Raw genomic sequence first — 15177 nt, forward strand, 5'->3', positions numbered from 1 at the left:
AATGTTTTCATTGTTCGTAAATATGTCATGTCCCTAATGCAGTTTATGGATCCAGGGTAGAACGAGAGAAAGAAGATGGTCACACAGTGTGAAAGAGCACTGTACAAGGGTATAGAGGGATTGCTTCAGCTCGCAAGCCAATGTTTCGACAAGTGGCCTTGTCGGAACGTTGGCTCGGCTTGCGAGCTCAGGCTCCCCCTCTACCCTTGTTCAGTGCTCTTTCATAATGCAGGTTTTGTGTTTTTGCCGCTATGAAGCTTCCCACGTTCGATCCTTACCGTGGCGACTGCATTTTCAACTAAGTACACGTCGAAAACGCTTATGAAGTGAGGTTACGGTGCATGTTTAGTGTTCGATCCAATTTCGACCGCAGGCGACCGAAGGTGGTTGCCTAGAGAAAGCGACTGTACACGCAGCGTGACTCGAGTGCGCAGCTCACACTAGGTCGACCGACATCTCTGCATTCTGTGAATGATTGCTGCCTTTCCTAAAGTACATGGCCGAGCCCAACAACCCTGATTCTCTCTCTTAGGTGATGGTTATTGTAAAATGATGAATCGAAAAACATTGCGGGCGTACGATATTTGTAAAAACGCGAGAGCGAATGGCTCAGGCGGATAGTATGACGTTTAGCTGTCTCCCACAAGTCTCAACCAAACGAAAAAAAAAAGAAAAGCAAGATGAACAATATTTCAAAGCGCACCAATTTTTGCTTATTGCTGTTCGGTATGTTTTTGTTTGATTAATTATATAATGAATTGATTGCTAAACTTTACTATTTGAAAACTGGGGACTAGGGGCAGTGGGTTAGGAAAGAGTTGGTGAGGGAAATTAGCATTAACAAAGTCGATGCGGGACTCTTAGTATCTGAAAATTGATAACGTGCATCACATCGAATTACGATGAAAACCAATTGGATTGTCAGGCTCGTGCAGTAATAAGAGGTGCGCAATACTAAGCAGAGTACTACGACAAGGGTTTGCTATGATGCCCGTATTTTCTCAGCGTTCTAATTATGTACGGCCTAGTCATTATTCTTGCGGTAATTTTCTTTGTTCATAGGCATATAATGTTGGGATAAGTGCAGAAGCCCCGCCTACCAACAATTGGAAGCATATACCAATTCATCATAAAGGTCTTTGGTGATGTAAGGTCTTTATGCTTGATATATTTTAGTAGTGGGAGTGGCACATACATGGCTTTTCATTGTCATCATGTTCTGCTGCCATGCCGTATATGTCCGCCCTGGATGTGTAAGCTCATTTACGCCAATTTAGCTGTGCACTTTTCATGGGAACCAACTTTTCCTGTTAACCTCTCAGCTTCTTTACACATTCCTAGAATCACATAAAAAATTTAGGGCTAGAGACCCAGGGGGGCGGGATAACGAAATGTCTGTATTCTGTCTAAACTTCTGTAGGTGAGTTCGCATACAGGACAAGTATATTATAATATTGCCACCTAACATTGCCAGGTAGCTCATGACTGAAGAGGGGGGATAACGAAGTTTGTAAGAGAATAAAGGGTTGCTCGCGCTTGCGCGTCTGTGCTGTTTTGTGCCGTTGTGTATGGCTGACCCCATGTCATAAAACTTCTTGGTGCCTCGAGTCACCGAGTACGTGACAATATGATATCAGCCACTCAGCGTCTGCATAAAGCAAGCAAATTCGACCGATGACGAGCAGCAGCTGCACATATCCAGAATTAAATAAGCATAGGCTTACGGTATTGTATTCAGCAGCGATATTTCACTACTAATAAAGTACAACGGAGAAGTTCATCACCCTTGTTTCTTCTAGGTTATTTGTAGTTTAATTCAAGGTTTTGTGTGGTTCATGTTTTTAGGAACCCAGAGAAAACACACGTACAAATAGGGAGATGTGTTAAAGGTAACATACTATAGTAATGATCACATGAGGAGCTATATACGTTTGATCTCGATAGGTTGGGTTCAATTATTTTTTTACTTTCCTGGCTTCCTGCTAAATTTTTTGAAATTAATTTAGAGCGGTTAAAGACTTAATACGATCCCTTCAATATGGCGCTCTTGCGCACAGTCACGGAGACTATAACCTTCCGCTTGATATAGGCTAGAAGCACAGTTTTGAGCTTTCCCGTGTGTATGTTGCCTGAAAAAAAAAAAAAAGTGTGGCGCTGACTTCTCGACGCGTGTTGTGTGCACAAAGATGTTACTCGCTACAGTGATTCGCTCTAGTTTCTCCGCGAGGGATGAAAAAAAAAAAAAAGAAGATACAAATACTGTGGTCTACTCACCTTCGTGATATACTTGAGCATGAGGACGGTTGGGTTCGAGATGACAACTATCACTGTGTGGCCCTTGTAGGCCAGGTATTTGAGCGTCCGGAAGCAAATGTGTGCCTGCGTTGCATCCACGTTTCTGAGGATAAAAAAAGCATGCCATACGCCGAATAAGTGGTGCAGCAAGCACTACAAAGGTACCCGAAATACAAAGAAGTATACTTCATTTGAGTTCTAAGTACACTTCCTAGGTCTCAAGTGGTTTTTTTTCTAGTAGCCTTCATTGCCCTTTCAACATCGTGGAGTGAGAAAAAGTAAATTTGTACGTTAAGCAAGAACAATCATGGGGTTTTATATTACTTGCACGTGTAAGATACAAGAACGTGGTTTATAGTTTACTGTCGTGCGGTGAATGGAGCCGTAGTCGTGTAAACAATGTTCAATTAAATGAATTGCAGGGAAGCTGAACCTTCAGTCTTCCGTGCTAGTGGGTGAAGTGAAGTCTTAAATGCGCGGGCTATACGCGGGCTGTGCCTGCCTTGTTGGGTCGTCGGCGAATATGAGCGGCTGCGGTCGGATGAGCTGTTCGGCGCACGTCAGCAGGCGCCGATGAGTCTTGCTGACCAGGGACACTGGGACACGCCGCACGTCCATCAAGCCCCAGCGCTCCATCGCGTTCACAACCTGCCAATGAAGCGATAGGGTTCTTACGGGCTTGCGTCATGCACTTAAGCCTACATAACAGCAATAGTTAATACTGCTCTTGCTGTTTCTTGCTACTGCGGGAACAGAAAAATAAATAAGGGTACAGAAAAGATCATGAGCTAATAGATTGGCTGCTCAGAGAACGAAGAGTCGCGGGAAGGTGGTAGCTGTCAAGTGACATGTCCGCAGTGATTGGGCGTCGGGTTGTGTGACGCCAAGAGACCACATGACGTCACCAAGTTGCTGAGAGCTCAGCTCATTTAAGATGTTAGAGTGAGGTGGCAATCGAACGTGCCTCGAGAGAAGACAAGCTACCCCTAGACCACGCAGTCTCATTCATACGGCACATTTAAAACGGAGCTGTGTTATATATGCTGGGTGGTCTTTCACATAGTTATGTGTGATTGTAATCGAAGCAATAAATTGCAATAATTAAGGGATTATTAATTAAGCAAGCTGTAAAATGCATGCCCCTTCAGGCGTCCCCAAGTTCGACGTGCGGTCATTGCTTCATTCGATGGTTACGTCATTGTTTCCTAATGCTGCCACAAAAACACTTTGAATGCTTTACATTCATATTACTTTCTTATTTAGCTTTTTTCTGCATAATATTACAGTTGGGTATCTGTTACTATCTGGTACAACCTCCTATGATAAGCTCCATAAAACCCCGGCCCTTAGTCACCAGCGGCTGCGGATCAACTGACCACGGCGGCGTTCAGACCTGTGACGCAGCAGGGGGTGCTAAGAAAGCCTGGCTCCGCTGGACAGGCCGCCATTGGAAACTGACCCTGGCAACGTTTAATGCTAGAACCCTAGCTAGTGAAGCTAGCTTAGCAGTGCTGTTACAGGAACTAGAGGGCATGAAATGGGATGTCATAGGGCTTAGTGAGGTTAGGAGGCCGAATGAGGCATATACTGTACTGAAGGATGGGCATGTACTGTGTTATCGAGGCTTACCACAGAGGCGACAACTAGGAGTAGGTTTCCTTGTCAATAAGTATATAGCGGGTAATATAGATGAATTCTATAGTATTAATGAGAGGGTTGCAGGCATCGTAATTAGGCTTAATAAGCGGCATAAACTGAAGGTTGTACAGGCCTATGCACCTACATGTAGTCATGATGACCAGGCAGTTGAAAGCTTCTATGAAGATGTAGAATCGGCAATGCGAAAAGTAAAGACGCAGTATACTGTACTAATGGGTGACTTCAATGCCAAGGTAGGGAAAAAACAGGCAGGAGACAAGGCAGTAGGTGACTATGGCATTGGTTCTAGGAATAGCAGGGGGGAGTTACTAGTTGAGTTTGCAGAGCGCAATAACTTACGAATCATGAATACCTTCTTCAGCAAACGGAAGAACCGGAAATGGACATGGAAAAGTCCTAACGGAGAGACTAAAAATGAAATCGACTTCATAATGTGTTCAACCCCCGCCATTGTGCAAGATGTAGAGGTAATCGGGAAAGTGCGATGCAGTGACCACAGGATGGTGAGGTCCCGAATTAGCCTAAATCTGAAGAAGGAACGCAACAGATTAGTAGAAAGAAACCCATCAACATATTAGCGGTGAGGGGAAGGGCAGAAGAGTTCAGGATGTCGCTACAGAATAGGTATTCAGCTCTAACTGAGGATGGCGACATTACCCTAGAGGCAAGGAACAATAATTTCAGATATATCATTACTGAGTGCGCGGTAGAAGTAGGCGGTAGGATAGTTAGAGAGGATACCGGTAAGCTGTCTAAGGAGACGAAAGATTTGATTAAGAAACGCCAGAGTATGAAAGCTTCCAATTCAACAGACCAGATCGAATTGGCCGAGATATCAAAGCTAATCAATAAGCGCAAGGTGGCCGATATAAGGAATTATAACATGGAGAAAATTGAGCATGCTGTAAAGAACGGGGGAAGCCTTAAAGCGGTAAAGAAGAAATTGGGCATAGGCAAAAACCAGATGTGTGCGATAAGGGACAAGGCGGGCAACGTCATCACTAATATGGACAAGATAGTCAAAGTAGCCGAGGAGTTCTATACAGATCTCTTCAGTAGCCAAAGTAGTCAGGACTGTAATGAGATTGGCGGTAGGGAAAAGCAGTCGGACGTTCCACCAGTAACAAAGGACGAGGTCAAGAAAGCACTAGAAAGTATGAAAAGGGGAAAATCAGCTGGAGAGGATCAGATGAACTACAGATTTGCTGAAGGACGGGGGGGGGGAATATCGTGCTAGAAAAACTGGCCACCCTGTATACGCAGTGCCTGGTGTCATCGACGGTACCGGAACCATGGAAGAATGCAAACATTATCCTCATTCACAAGAAAGGGGACTCTAAGGACCTTAAAAATTACAGACCAATCAGCTTACCGTCTGTTACGTATAAGGTATTTACTAAGGTAATCGCTAATAGAATCAGGACAACCTTAGACTGCAATCAAGCAAAGGATCAGGCAGGGTTTCGGAAACGGTACTCTACTATCGATCATATCCATACCATCAATCAGGTGATAGAAAAATGCTCGGAATATAACCAGCCCTTATACATAGCATTCATTGATTACGAAAAAGCATTTGACTCAGTGGAAACCTCGGCGGTGATGCAGGCGTTGCGAAATCAGGGGGTAGACGAGCCGTACGTGAAAGTGCTGGAAGATATATATAGTGGCTGCACAGCAACCATAGTTCTGCATAAAGAAAGTAACAAAATTCCCATAAAGAAAGGTGTTAGGCAAGGAGACACAATCTCCCCAGTACTATTCACAGCTTGTTTAGAGGAAGTATTCAGAGACTTGGAATGGGAGCAGTTAGGGATAAGGGTAGATGGAGAATACCTCAGTAATCTGCGATTTGCTGATGACATTGCCTTGCTAAGCAACTCGGGGGATGCACTGCAAATAATGATTGATGACCTAGACAGGAAAAGTAGAAATGTAGGCTTGAAAATCAATATGCAGAAGACTAAGGTAATGTTCAACAGCCTCGGAAAGGAACAGCAGTTTACATTAGGTAGCGAAGTACTGGAAGTAGTAGGCGAATATATCTACTTAGGACAGGTAGTAACCGCAGATCCGGACCATGAAAAAGAAATAACAAGAAGAATAAGATTGGGATGGAGCGCATTTGGCAAGCACTCACAGATTATGACTAGCAGCTTACCGGTATCGCTAAAGAGGAAAGTATATAACAGTTGCATCTTTCCTGTACTCACCTATGGGGCTGAAACGTGGAGGCTAACCAAGAGAGTTCTGCTTAAGTTGAGGACAACCCAGAGGGCCATGGAACGAGAAATGGTAGGGGTAACATTAAGAGACAGGAAGCGTGCAGAGTGGGTAGAGAAATAACTCAGGTTACCGACATTCTAGTGGAAAATAAGAAGAAGAAATGGACATGGGCAGGGCCTGTAGTGCGAAGAGAGGATAACCGATGGTCGCTGAGGGTAACAAACTGGATTCCAAGGGAAGGAAAGCGTAGCAGGGGGCGGCAGAAAGTTAGGTGGGCGGATGAGATTAAGAAGTTCGCAGGGGTCAAGTGGATGCAGCTAGCACAGAACAGGGTTAAGTGGAGAAATATGGGAGAGGCCTTCGCCCTGCAGTGGGTATAATCAGGCTGATGATGATGATGATGATGATCTGTTACTAAATGTTTTGCGAGTTTAACCTTCTATTCTTAGGTCATGTGGTGTGACGCTGTGGTGCTTCTTATCCATCATGCAGAACCAACTCCTCCAAGAGTTCGTGCTTTCAACCTTCTCCCAGTCTTTTGTGGTATTGTGCCTTCAATAAGTTAACAGTAAGCTGCTCCCACAGAGAGACGCGCTTCTCGGCGTTGCACCTAAGCTTTATAACCACGTGGGACATCAAGGCAAGGAGGCATGCAACAAGGCAAGGAGGCATGCAACAAGGCAAGGAGTTATACGTAATAATTCGGAACAAAACTTTCTCCCGCTAACTTACACCCACCATGGGAGGAATTTGGAACGGAGATGATGGCGAACACGCGACGAATTTCTAAATTCTTCCGAATAGGAGGGCCGATATTTATTTGTAATGCATATGGGCACTTGCTAAGCGGCCATTGATTGCGCAGAGAACAGATGTTTAAAGCTAGAGCGGAGAAGCAGGAAATAAAATTTCAGAATCCTCAGCCTCTCAATCTTCGTAACCGTTTGGGCCTATGCATTACGACACTCAGTGCCTTTTCAACCAATTGTGAACATGACAGTTGAACGCACTGTATTTCAAACAGAGCGGATTATGCATTACTTTAAAGGTTATGCTAAAGAAAGCCGTATACGTTGTAAAAGAATTTGCTGAGTAAAATTTTTTTTTCTTCAAAAATTGTTCCTAATCGGACTCGTTAACGTCTCGGACTTATACCGTCTCGTTAAGGTCTATTTTGCGACTTGAGTCAGTCCTACTTGTAGAATTTTATAATAATTTCAACGGTGTGGTAGGATATGTTCATTACATATGTTTATGAGAGTTTGAATGCATTCAGGGGTGTTAACCATCACAGATATTTTAAGTTAAAGCGCGGCTGACGTGCAATCTCGAAATATTTGACTCAGTGCTGTACACAAGAGAGATTCTTAATGCCAACACTCGTAAATTTAAAATAAGAGTGTTCTCTAAGTAGATAAAATCAGCTGGGAAGAAAAACAAATGTATTAGAGACCATTTGCATGTTACAGGCTATCAAACTAGATTACAAAAATCCGCAGCACGAAAAAGACACTAACAAGGAAAGAAATCAACACGACATGGCGGGCGTTTTGTTTATTTGTATTGTTTTTCCTCTCCTCGTCATCACTTTTTCATACTGCAAATTCTAATACATATTGTTACGACCAAGCATCCGCATTTGCGCGCTCTATTGTTCGCCTGTGGGCATGGAAAAGTTTTGTGAATATGTGGTGATGGTCCATTGGCTCTAAGTGAGCCTGTTTCCAGGAATCCTGTTTTGTAAGCATGTTTTGCTTTGTGGACAACCTGCAAATGCCAAATTGGCCCTGTCAAGAGAACGTCTGGAAAAACACAAAGAAACGTCCCCCTGCGGGAAATAGCAGGAAGTGCTTTCTTTTGTTCACCCTTCCAGTCGAGAAGTGCTATCCTCCAGTGATGAATGCCTCCTATCCAAAGGAGACGACAGAGTGACATGTCCGCTGACGTGCAGGACAAGAGAAGAGCATGACTCATACGGCCATTAAGTGATTTCCCGGGAATGCAGGAAAGATTTGCAATTGTCGAAAAGGGACCATGTTGGGAGCCCTATGCGGCGCCACGTGCACTCGGGTTTCTGAGAAGTAAAACCCCCAGAACCAGCCTGTGGTTTCTTTGCTGAAGAATAGAAATGTACCTCCTCTCCTCGCCGTTCCCAAGCTTTTCCCGCCAACAAGTGATCACGCCCAACGAATGAATGCCGGACCAGTCAGTGCTTCAGACCATCAGTGCAGTGATGTGTTCGATTGGATGCCGATACCTGAGGGGCGTGCCCTGGATTTGGTTGGTCAGCATCTTCAGAGAGGGGCTGGACATAGGGGGTTTTTAAGGACGCTGCAGAGCACGAAATGTCGCTCTGGGCCCTGGGTAAACGGCTCATCCAGTCGCTTCTCGCTATGAACTCTTAACGCTTGTCATTTTGCTGATGTACCCTTCTTCTTCATGTAAATATTCTTGTAAATACGTTTTCTCAAAGTGCCAGTAAACCTGCTTGTACATATTTTACCAACTTCGAAGATTCAGTCCTTCTTCAACCCGGAGTCTCTGCACGCTACCAAGTGAAGGCCGGGTCGCCATAGCCCCAGCGTCACGACAACTGGTGACCAGCGGTGGGATCTGAATCTACAAGCCATCACATCTGGTGATTGGAGGTGGATCTGAAGCTACAAGCCACAACACCTTGTGATCGGAGGTGGCATCTCAAGCAACAAGCAGGAGCAACAATCGGCCAACAAGAGGGCAGCTCGGAACATCGATCGCATGTGTGGGTGAGTGCTTGGCTTTTCTTCTGATGTGGACCAGGTTCTAGAACAGGGTTAGATTTTAGAACTGGTAAAGAGAGTGTGGAAACGCCTTTAGGTTTGGTAGTTTGCACTGTTGTTTTGGAAGTAGCCGACACTCGGAGCGATCATGGACCTACAAAAGCTGCAGAAACCGGAACTGTTGCAATTGTGTGAGGAATTGGGAATTGATACAAGTGGTTAGCACGAAAACCTTTGATTATAAAGGCAATCACAGATTTGGGAGCCGATGATGAGGAGCTCAGTGAAGCATGGAACCTCATCGGTCAAAAAAAGGAACAGCTCAGACAGCAGAAGGAGCGGGAAAAAGAGCAGAAAGAGCGGGAAAAAGAGGAAAAGAGGCGTGAGCGTGAACTTGAGAGGGAAAAAGAGGAAAGGGAGCGCGAACGTGAGTGGGAAAAAGAGGAAAAGAAGCGTGAAAGAGAAGCAAAAAAGCTGGACCAAGAAATTGAGCTCCGGAAATTAGAACTAGAGTTGAGCAAGAGGTCGGGCAATTGTCCCCAGCTAGCGGTACCTCTTCTCAACAAGGAGGCAGATTTCAAGATGTCAAAGTACATGCAGCCATATGTGATATCAGGGGATATCGGTCTGTATCTGGCTAACTTTGAGCGAACCTGCGAAAAACTGTCCTTCCAGCGAGACACTTGGTCTCAGAGATTATTGACGGTTCTGCCCTGCGAGGCAGCGGAGGTTGTCGCGCGGCTAAGCAAGGAGGACGCGGACAACTACGAGAAGGTCAAAGCTTGCCTTCTGAGAAAGTATAGGCTTAGCGCCGAGGCGTTCAGACAACGTTTTCGGAAAGCTACTAAGTCCAGGGACGAGAGTTACCCTGAATTCCTGTACAATTTAAGAGTTAATTTGGGCGAGTGGCTAAAGAGCACAGATTCCTACAGTGATAGGGACGCTGTAGTCGAGCAAATTCTTTTGGAGCAGTTTTATAACTGCCTCCCAGAAAAAGAAAGAAATTGGTTACAGGACCGAGGCGAAATTAAGTCGGCAACTGAAGCTGCCGAACTTATTGAGGAGTATGCTTCGCGCCGACAATTCAGCAACCCAGCAGTGGATAGGCCCCGCAATCCCAAGTTCAGTATGAAAAACCGTCAGGAAAGGCACTTTGCTAGAGTTGGAAACGAAGAAATGAAGGTTTCTTCAGGCAAATTCCCTAGAAAGGACGGCAGTGAGAAAAGTGGGGAAGTGACCAACGTGCAGAACACAAAGAATAAGCTTGAGGCTAGGAAGCCGCTCACATGCTTTAGGTGTAATGAGCAGGGTCACATTGCCGTCAACTGCCGGAAAGAAAAGATTGCTTTCTCGTATGTCAGGGACTGCGATGAAAATATGCAGCTTTTAGAACCCTACCTGCATGACCTAGTAGTCAACGGGAAGCCTTGCAAGGTACTGCGCGATTCGGCCGCAACGATGGATGTTGTCCATCCGGCGTATGTATCGCCTTCCGACTATACAGGACAGTGTGCATGGATCCGACAGGTAGTTGAGGAACAGAGTGTGTGCTTGCCGATCGCGAACGTGGTCATCGAGGGCCCTTTCGGCGAATTAACAACCGAGGCTGCCGTTTCAGGAAAGCTTCCTAAGTGCTATCCGTATTTGTTCTCCAACAAATCGGACATGCTGCTGCGAAAGAGGGGCATCCTTTTCGGAGACAGAGTTGTGCAAGCCTTAACACGTTCAAAGGCGCGAGAACTAGCTACACTGCTCATTCCAGAAAAATCCACAGCGGAGGAAACGGCAGTTAAAACAATGGTAAATGCGGAAGATAGCAGGTCAGAAAACTTTGAGAGCGAGGCATCTCAGATAAGTCAACTTGAAAGTGAGCTTGATGAGACGCGGAATGAGGACGTTCTTGAGAGTAACCTCTTGCCGCCAGTGTCTAGTAATCTCACGAGACTTTTAAGTGGAACCCGAGAGGACTTAGCTATAGAGCAAGCCAATGATCCCAATATACAGGAGATAAGGGAGCGCCACCGCGCCACTAAGACAGCAAACAATATTTCTTTCGAGATGAGAAAGGGAGTGCTGTATCGCTTATTCAAGGATAAGCGCGGAGTAGAGCGGGACCAATTAGTCGTTCCCCAAAAGTACCGCGGAGACTTACTGCGACTTTCCCATGGCAGCTCGTGGTCATGTCACCTTGGAATAAAGAAAACAAAGCAGAGGCTGTTGCAAGAATACTATTGGCCTGGATGTTTTAAGGACACGGAAAATTTTGTACGGTCATGCGACACGTGCCAGCGGGTTGGAAAGGCGCAAGATAAGTGGAAAGCTCCGATGGTGTTAGTACCAATCATTACCGAGCCGTTTCACCGGTTAGTAATAGATATAGTTGGGCCACTTCCTGTGACCGAGTCAGGGTACCGTTATATCCTCACTATGTTATGCCCAGCCACAAAGTTTCCAGAGGCTGTTCCGCTGCGCGAGGTGACGTCCGAGAGTGTAGTGGATTCGCTGCTGTCAGTGTTTGCACGAGTTGGATTCCCTTCCGAGGTACAAAGTGATCAGGGTAGCGTTTTCACGAGTGTCCTCACCACCTCATTTCTCGAGCGATGCGGCATTAAGGTAGTGCATAGCTCGATCCATCATCCGCAGAGCAACAGCGTAGAAAGATGGCACTCTGTTCTCAAACGAGTCCTGAGGGGACTGTGCTATGAAAACAAGCGCGAATGGGATACCTGCCTGCCTGCAGCGCTTTTCGCTTTGCGGTCAGTGCCGCACGAATCCACTGGATTTAGCCCAGCCGAGTTGGTGTACGGAAGGTCACTGCGCTCACCTTTGCGAATGGTGCGCGAAGCCTGGGAGGGGCGCGGAGAAGACCCAACAGTAGTAGAATTCATTCTGAACCTCTTGAATCGCTTACATAACACTAAGGAACTCGTTGAGGCCAGCATGAAGTCAGCCCAGGCTCGTTCCAAGGTGTACTATGATAAGTCAGCCCGTCAAAGGACGTTTTGTATCGGGGACCAGGTGATGTTGCTGAGAAGTTCAAGGCAGAATAAGCTCGAAGTACAGTGGGAAGGACCGGCTGAAGTCGTTGCAAAGCTTTCTAACACTAACTACGCAGTGAAAATTCCCGGTAGGCGTAAAGAAGTGCGCATTTATCATTGCAATCTTATGAAGCCTTATGTGCAGAGGGAAGCCGTGGTAAATCTAACGTTAAACCTTCCCGAGGAGATGGGGGACAACTTGATTTGCCTCAGCGGAAAAGGAAGCAACGCTCAGGAGCTTCTCAAAAAGACGGAGCAGAGAGGAGAACTAAAGAAATCCCAGCTGTCCGATCTGGGCGAGATAATAACAGAGTTTGAGGCCTGCTTCGTGGACAGGCCAGGCAGAACTGATTTGACTGAGCACGATATTGAGCTGACTTCAGACGTGCCAGTGCGATCAAGGTGCTACCGATTTTCTCCAAGGCAAAGAGAAATTCTGGATAGGGAAGTAACTCGCATGCTGGAATTGGGAGTAATAAAACCCTCGGAAAGCGATTATGCTTCGCCTATGATCTTAGTAGAAGCTCCAGGTAAAGACCCTAGGCCTGTGGTAGACTACCGAAAGCTAAATTCTCTCACCAGGGATCAAGTGTATCCTATTCCGAATATTGAGGAGAGAGTAGAACAGGTCAGTAGAGCGGCATATGTGACTACGCTGGACCTTACTCGAGGATACTGGCAAGTACCGCTCACTGAACGCGCCAGCAGATACGCGGCTTTCGTCACTCCGACGGGCAGCTACCAGCCAACAATGATGAGTTTCGGGCTCAAAAATGCTCCATTTTGTTTTTCCCGACTCATGGATAGGGTTTTAAAGGGGTGTGAAACATTCGCGGTGCCTTATTTAGACGACATTGCGGTTTTTTCCGACTCATGGGCGGACCATATGGTACATCTAAGAGCTGTACTGAGCCTTTTGCGTCAAGCTGGACTAACCGTAAAGGCCGAGAAATGTTGCCTGGCAAGGGCGACCGTGGACTACTTGGGTCACAATGTAGGTCAAGGTTTCAGGAAACCCAGCGAGATTAAGATTTCTGCGGTAGCAGACTACCCGCGGCCGAGCACGAAGACGGAAATTCGAGCATTCCTGGGTCTGACTGGGTACTACAATCACTACATCCCTAACTATTCAGCTTTGGCTAGCCCTCTGACCGACGCTCTCCGCAAGACAGAACCGACAAATGTAGTCTGGGACGAACAAAAGGAAGCCTCCTTCGTAAACCTGAAGGCTGTGCTGATTAGCCGTCCGGTATTGCGAGCTCCAGACTATGGCCGAGAATTCACGGTCCAGTGTGATGCCAGTGATCGAGGGTTAGGTGCTGTTCTCTGCCAGAGAGATGACGACGGTAATGAGCACCCCGTGCTCTACTTGAGCAGAAAACTGAGTTCTAGAGAGAGGGCTTATTGCGCGTCAGAGAAAGAGTGCGCTTGCATTGTATGGGCCATTCAAAAATTGCAGTGCTATCTTGGAGGGGCCAAATTCACCGTAGAGACGGACCATTGTCCCCTGGCTTGGCTGCAAACTGCGACATCGAAGAACAGTCGCCTTCTTAGGTGGAGCTTGATTTTACAGCAGTACAATTTTGAAATAAGATACAAAAAGGGGAAGTTAAATGGGAATGCGGACGCGCTTAGCCGCTCTTTCTAAGCGGTCCGAGATGTTCCTCACCATGTATCCAAATTGATAATCAGGTTTTTTTTTTTTTTGTGCGCTTGAATATAGATGACTATGTAAAGCAGCACGTTTGGTTTTCGAGGAATACGTGGGTCCTGAACGTCTTGAGAGTGGGCTTTTCTCGAACAACAATGGCAGTTTTCTTTTAACCTGGTCTCTTCAGACGGGAGCCGAGTGCTTGCTTCGACATGTGGTTGAGTTTCAGACAGCTCGAGCAATTTGGCCTACAACAATCAAGACAACGCGACAAGCAACAGCGAGCTTCAAGCGTTCACGTGCAGGCCATTAAGTCGTCTCTTCATGCAGCAGCTGGGACTGCTGCCCTCCGAGTCTCTTCTGGCGGGGGAGGAGGCTGTTACGACCAAGCATCCGCATTTGCGCGCTCTATTGTTCGCCTGTGGGCATGGAAAAGTTTTGTGAATATGTGGTGATGGTCCATTGGCTCTAAGTGAGCCTGTTTCCAGGAATCCTGTTTTGTAAGCATGTTTTGCTTTGTGGACAACCTGCAAATGCCAAATTGGCCCTGTCAAGAGAACGTCTGGAAAAACACAAAGAAACGTCCCCCTGCGGGAAATAGCAGGAAGTGCTTTCTTTTGTTCACCCTTCCAGTCGAGAAGTGCTATCCTCCAGTGATGAATGCCTCCTATCCAAAGGAGACGACAGAGTGACATGTCCGCTGACGTGCAGGACAAGAGAAGAGCATGACTCATACGGCCATTAAGTGATTTCCCGGGAATGCAGGAAAGATTTGCAATTGTCGAAAAGGGACCATGTTGGGAGCCCTATGCGGCGCCACGTGCACTCGGGTTTCTGAGAAGTAAAACCCCCAGAACCAGCCTGTGGTTTCTTTGCTGAAGAATAGAAATGTACCTCCTCTCCTCGCCGTTCCCAAGCTTTTCCCGCCAACAAGTGATCACGCCCAACGAATGAATGCCGGACCAGTCAGTGCTTCAGACCATCAGTGCAGTGATGTGTTCGATTGGATGCCGATACCTGAGGGGCGTGCCCTGGATTTGGTTGGTCAGCATCTTCAGAGAGGGGCTGGACATAGGGGGTTTTTAAGGACGCTGCAGAGCACGAAATGTCGCTCTGGGCCCTGGGTAAACGGCTCATCCAGTCGCTTCTCGCTATGAACTCTTAACGCTTGTCATTTTGCTGATGTACCCTTCTTCTTCATGTAAATATTCTTGTAAATACGTTTTCTCAAAGTGCCAGTAAACCTGCTTGTACATATTTTACCAACTTCGAAGATTCAGTCCTTCTTCAACCCGGAGTCTCTGCACGCTACCAAGTGAAGGCCGGGTCGCCATAGCCCCAGCGTCACGACAATATATAAACACACCAGTGTCTCTATAAGATACTGTGCCACCTATTTTTTTTTTCTAAATTTGGAGCTCTTGGTTTTATGCCAGTTTTTCTTTTTCAGAATACTGACATTTTGCATAACAAACACGGGAGAACACATGAAGCTATGCTCTTGAAATGTGCCATCAGTCAGACACGGACAAATTATACTCTTCCGTGC

General features: G+C 46.3%; 1 protein-coding gene across 1 annotated transcript in view; it reads right to left on the bottom strand.

Moving 5' to 3' along the window:
• Positions 1-15177, bottom strand: part of LOC146185898 (ATP-binding cassette subfamily G member 4-like) — a 52191-nt gene that overhangs the window by 25666 nt on the left and 11348 nt on the right. Inside the window, exons 6-7 of the mRNA XM_084607942.1 lie at positions 2798-2943; positions 2275-2398 (exon numbers count right to left, since the gene is read on the bottom strand). Coding sequence (XP_084464068.1) covers positions 2275-2398; positions 2798-2943 — 270 coding nt within the window. The remainder of the gene's footprint in view (positions 1-2274; positions 2399-2797; positions 2944-15177) is intronic.

This window comes from Amblyomma maculatum, chromosome 6 (genome assembly GCF_055883805.1).
Source record: "Amblyomma maculatum isolate TAMU_Amacu chromosome 6, ASM5588380v1, whole genome shotgun sequence".
Lineage (NCBI taxonomy): Eukaryota > Metazoa > Arthropoda > Arachnida > Ixodida > Ixodidae > Amblyomma > Amblyomma maculatum.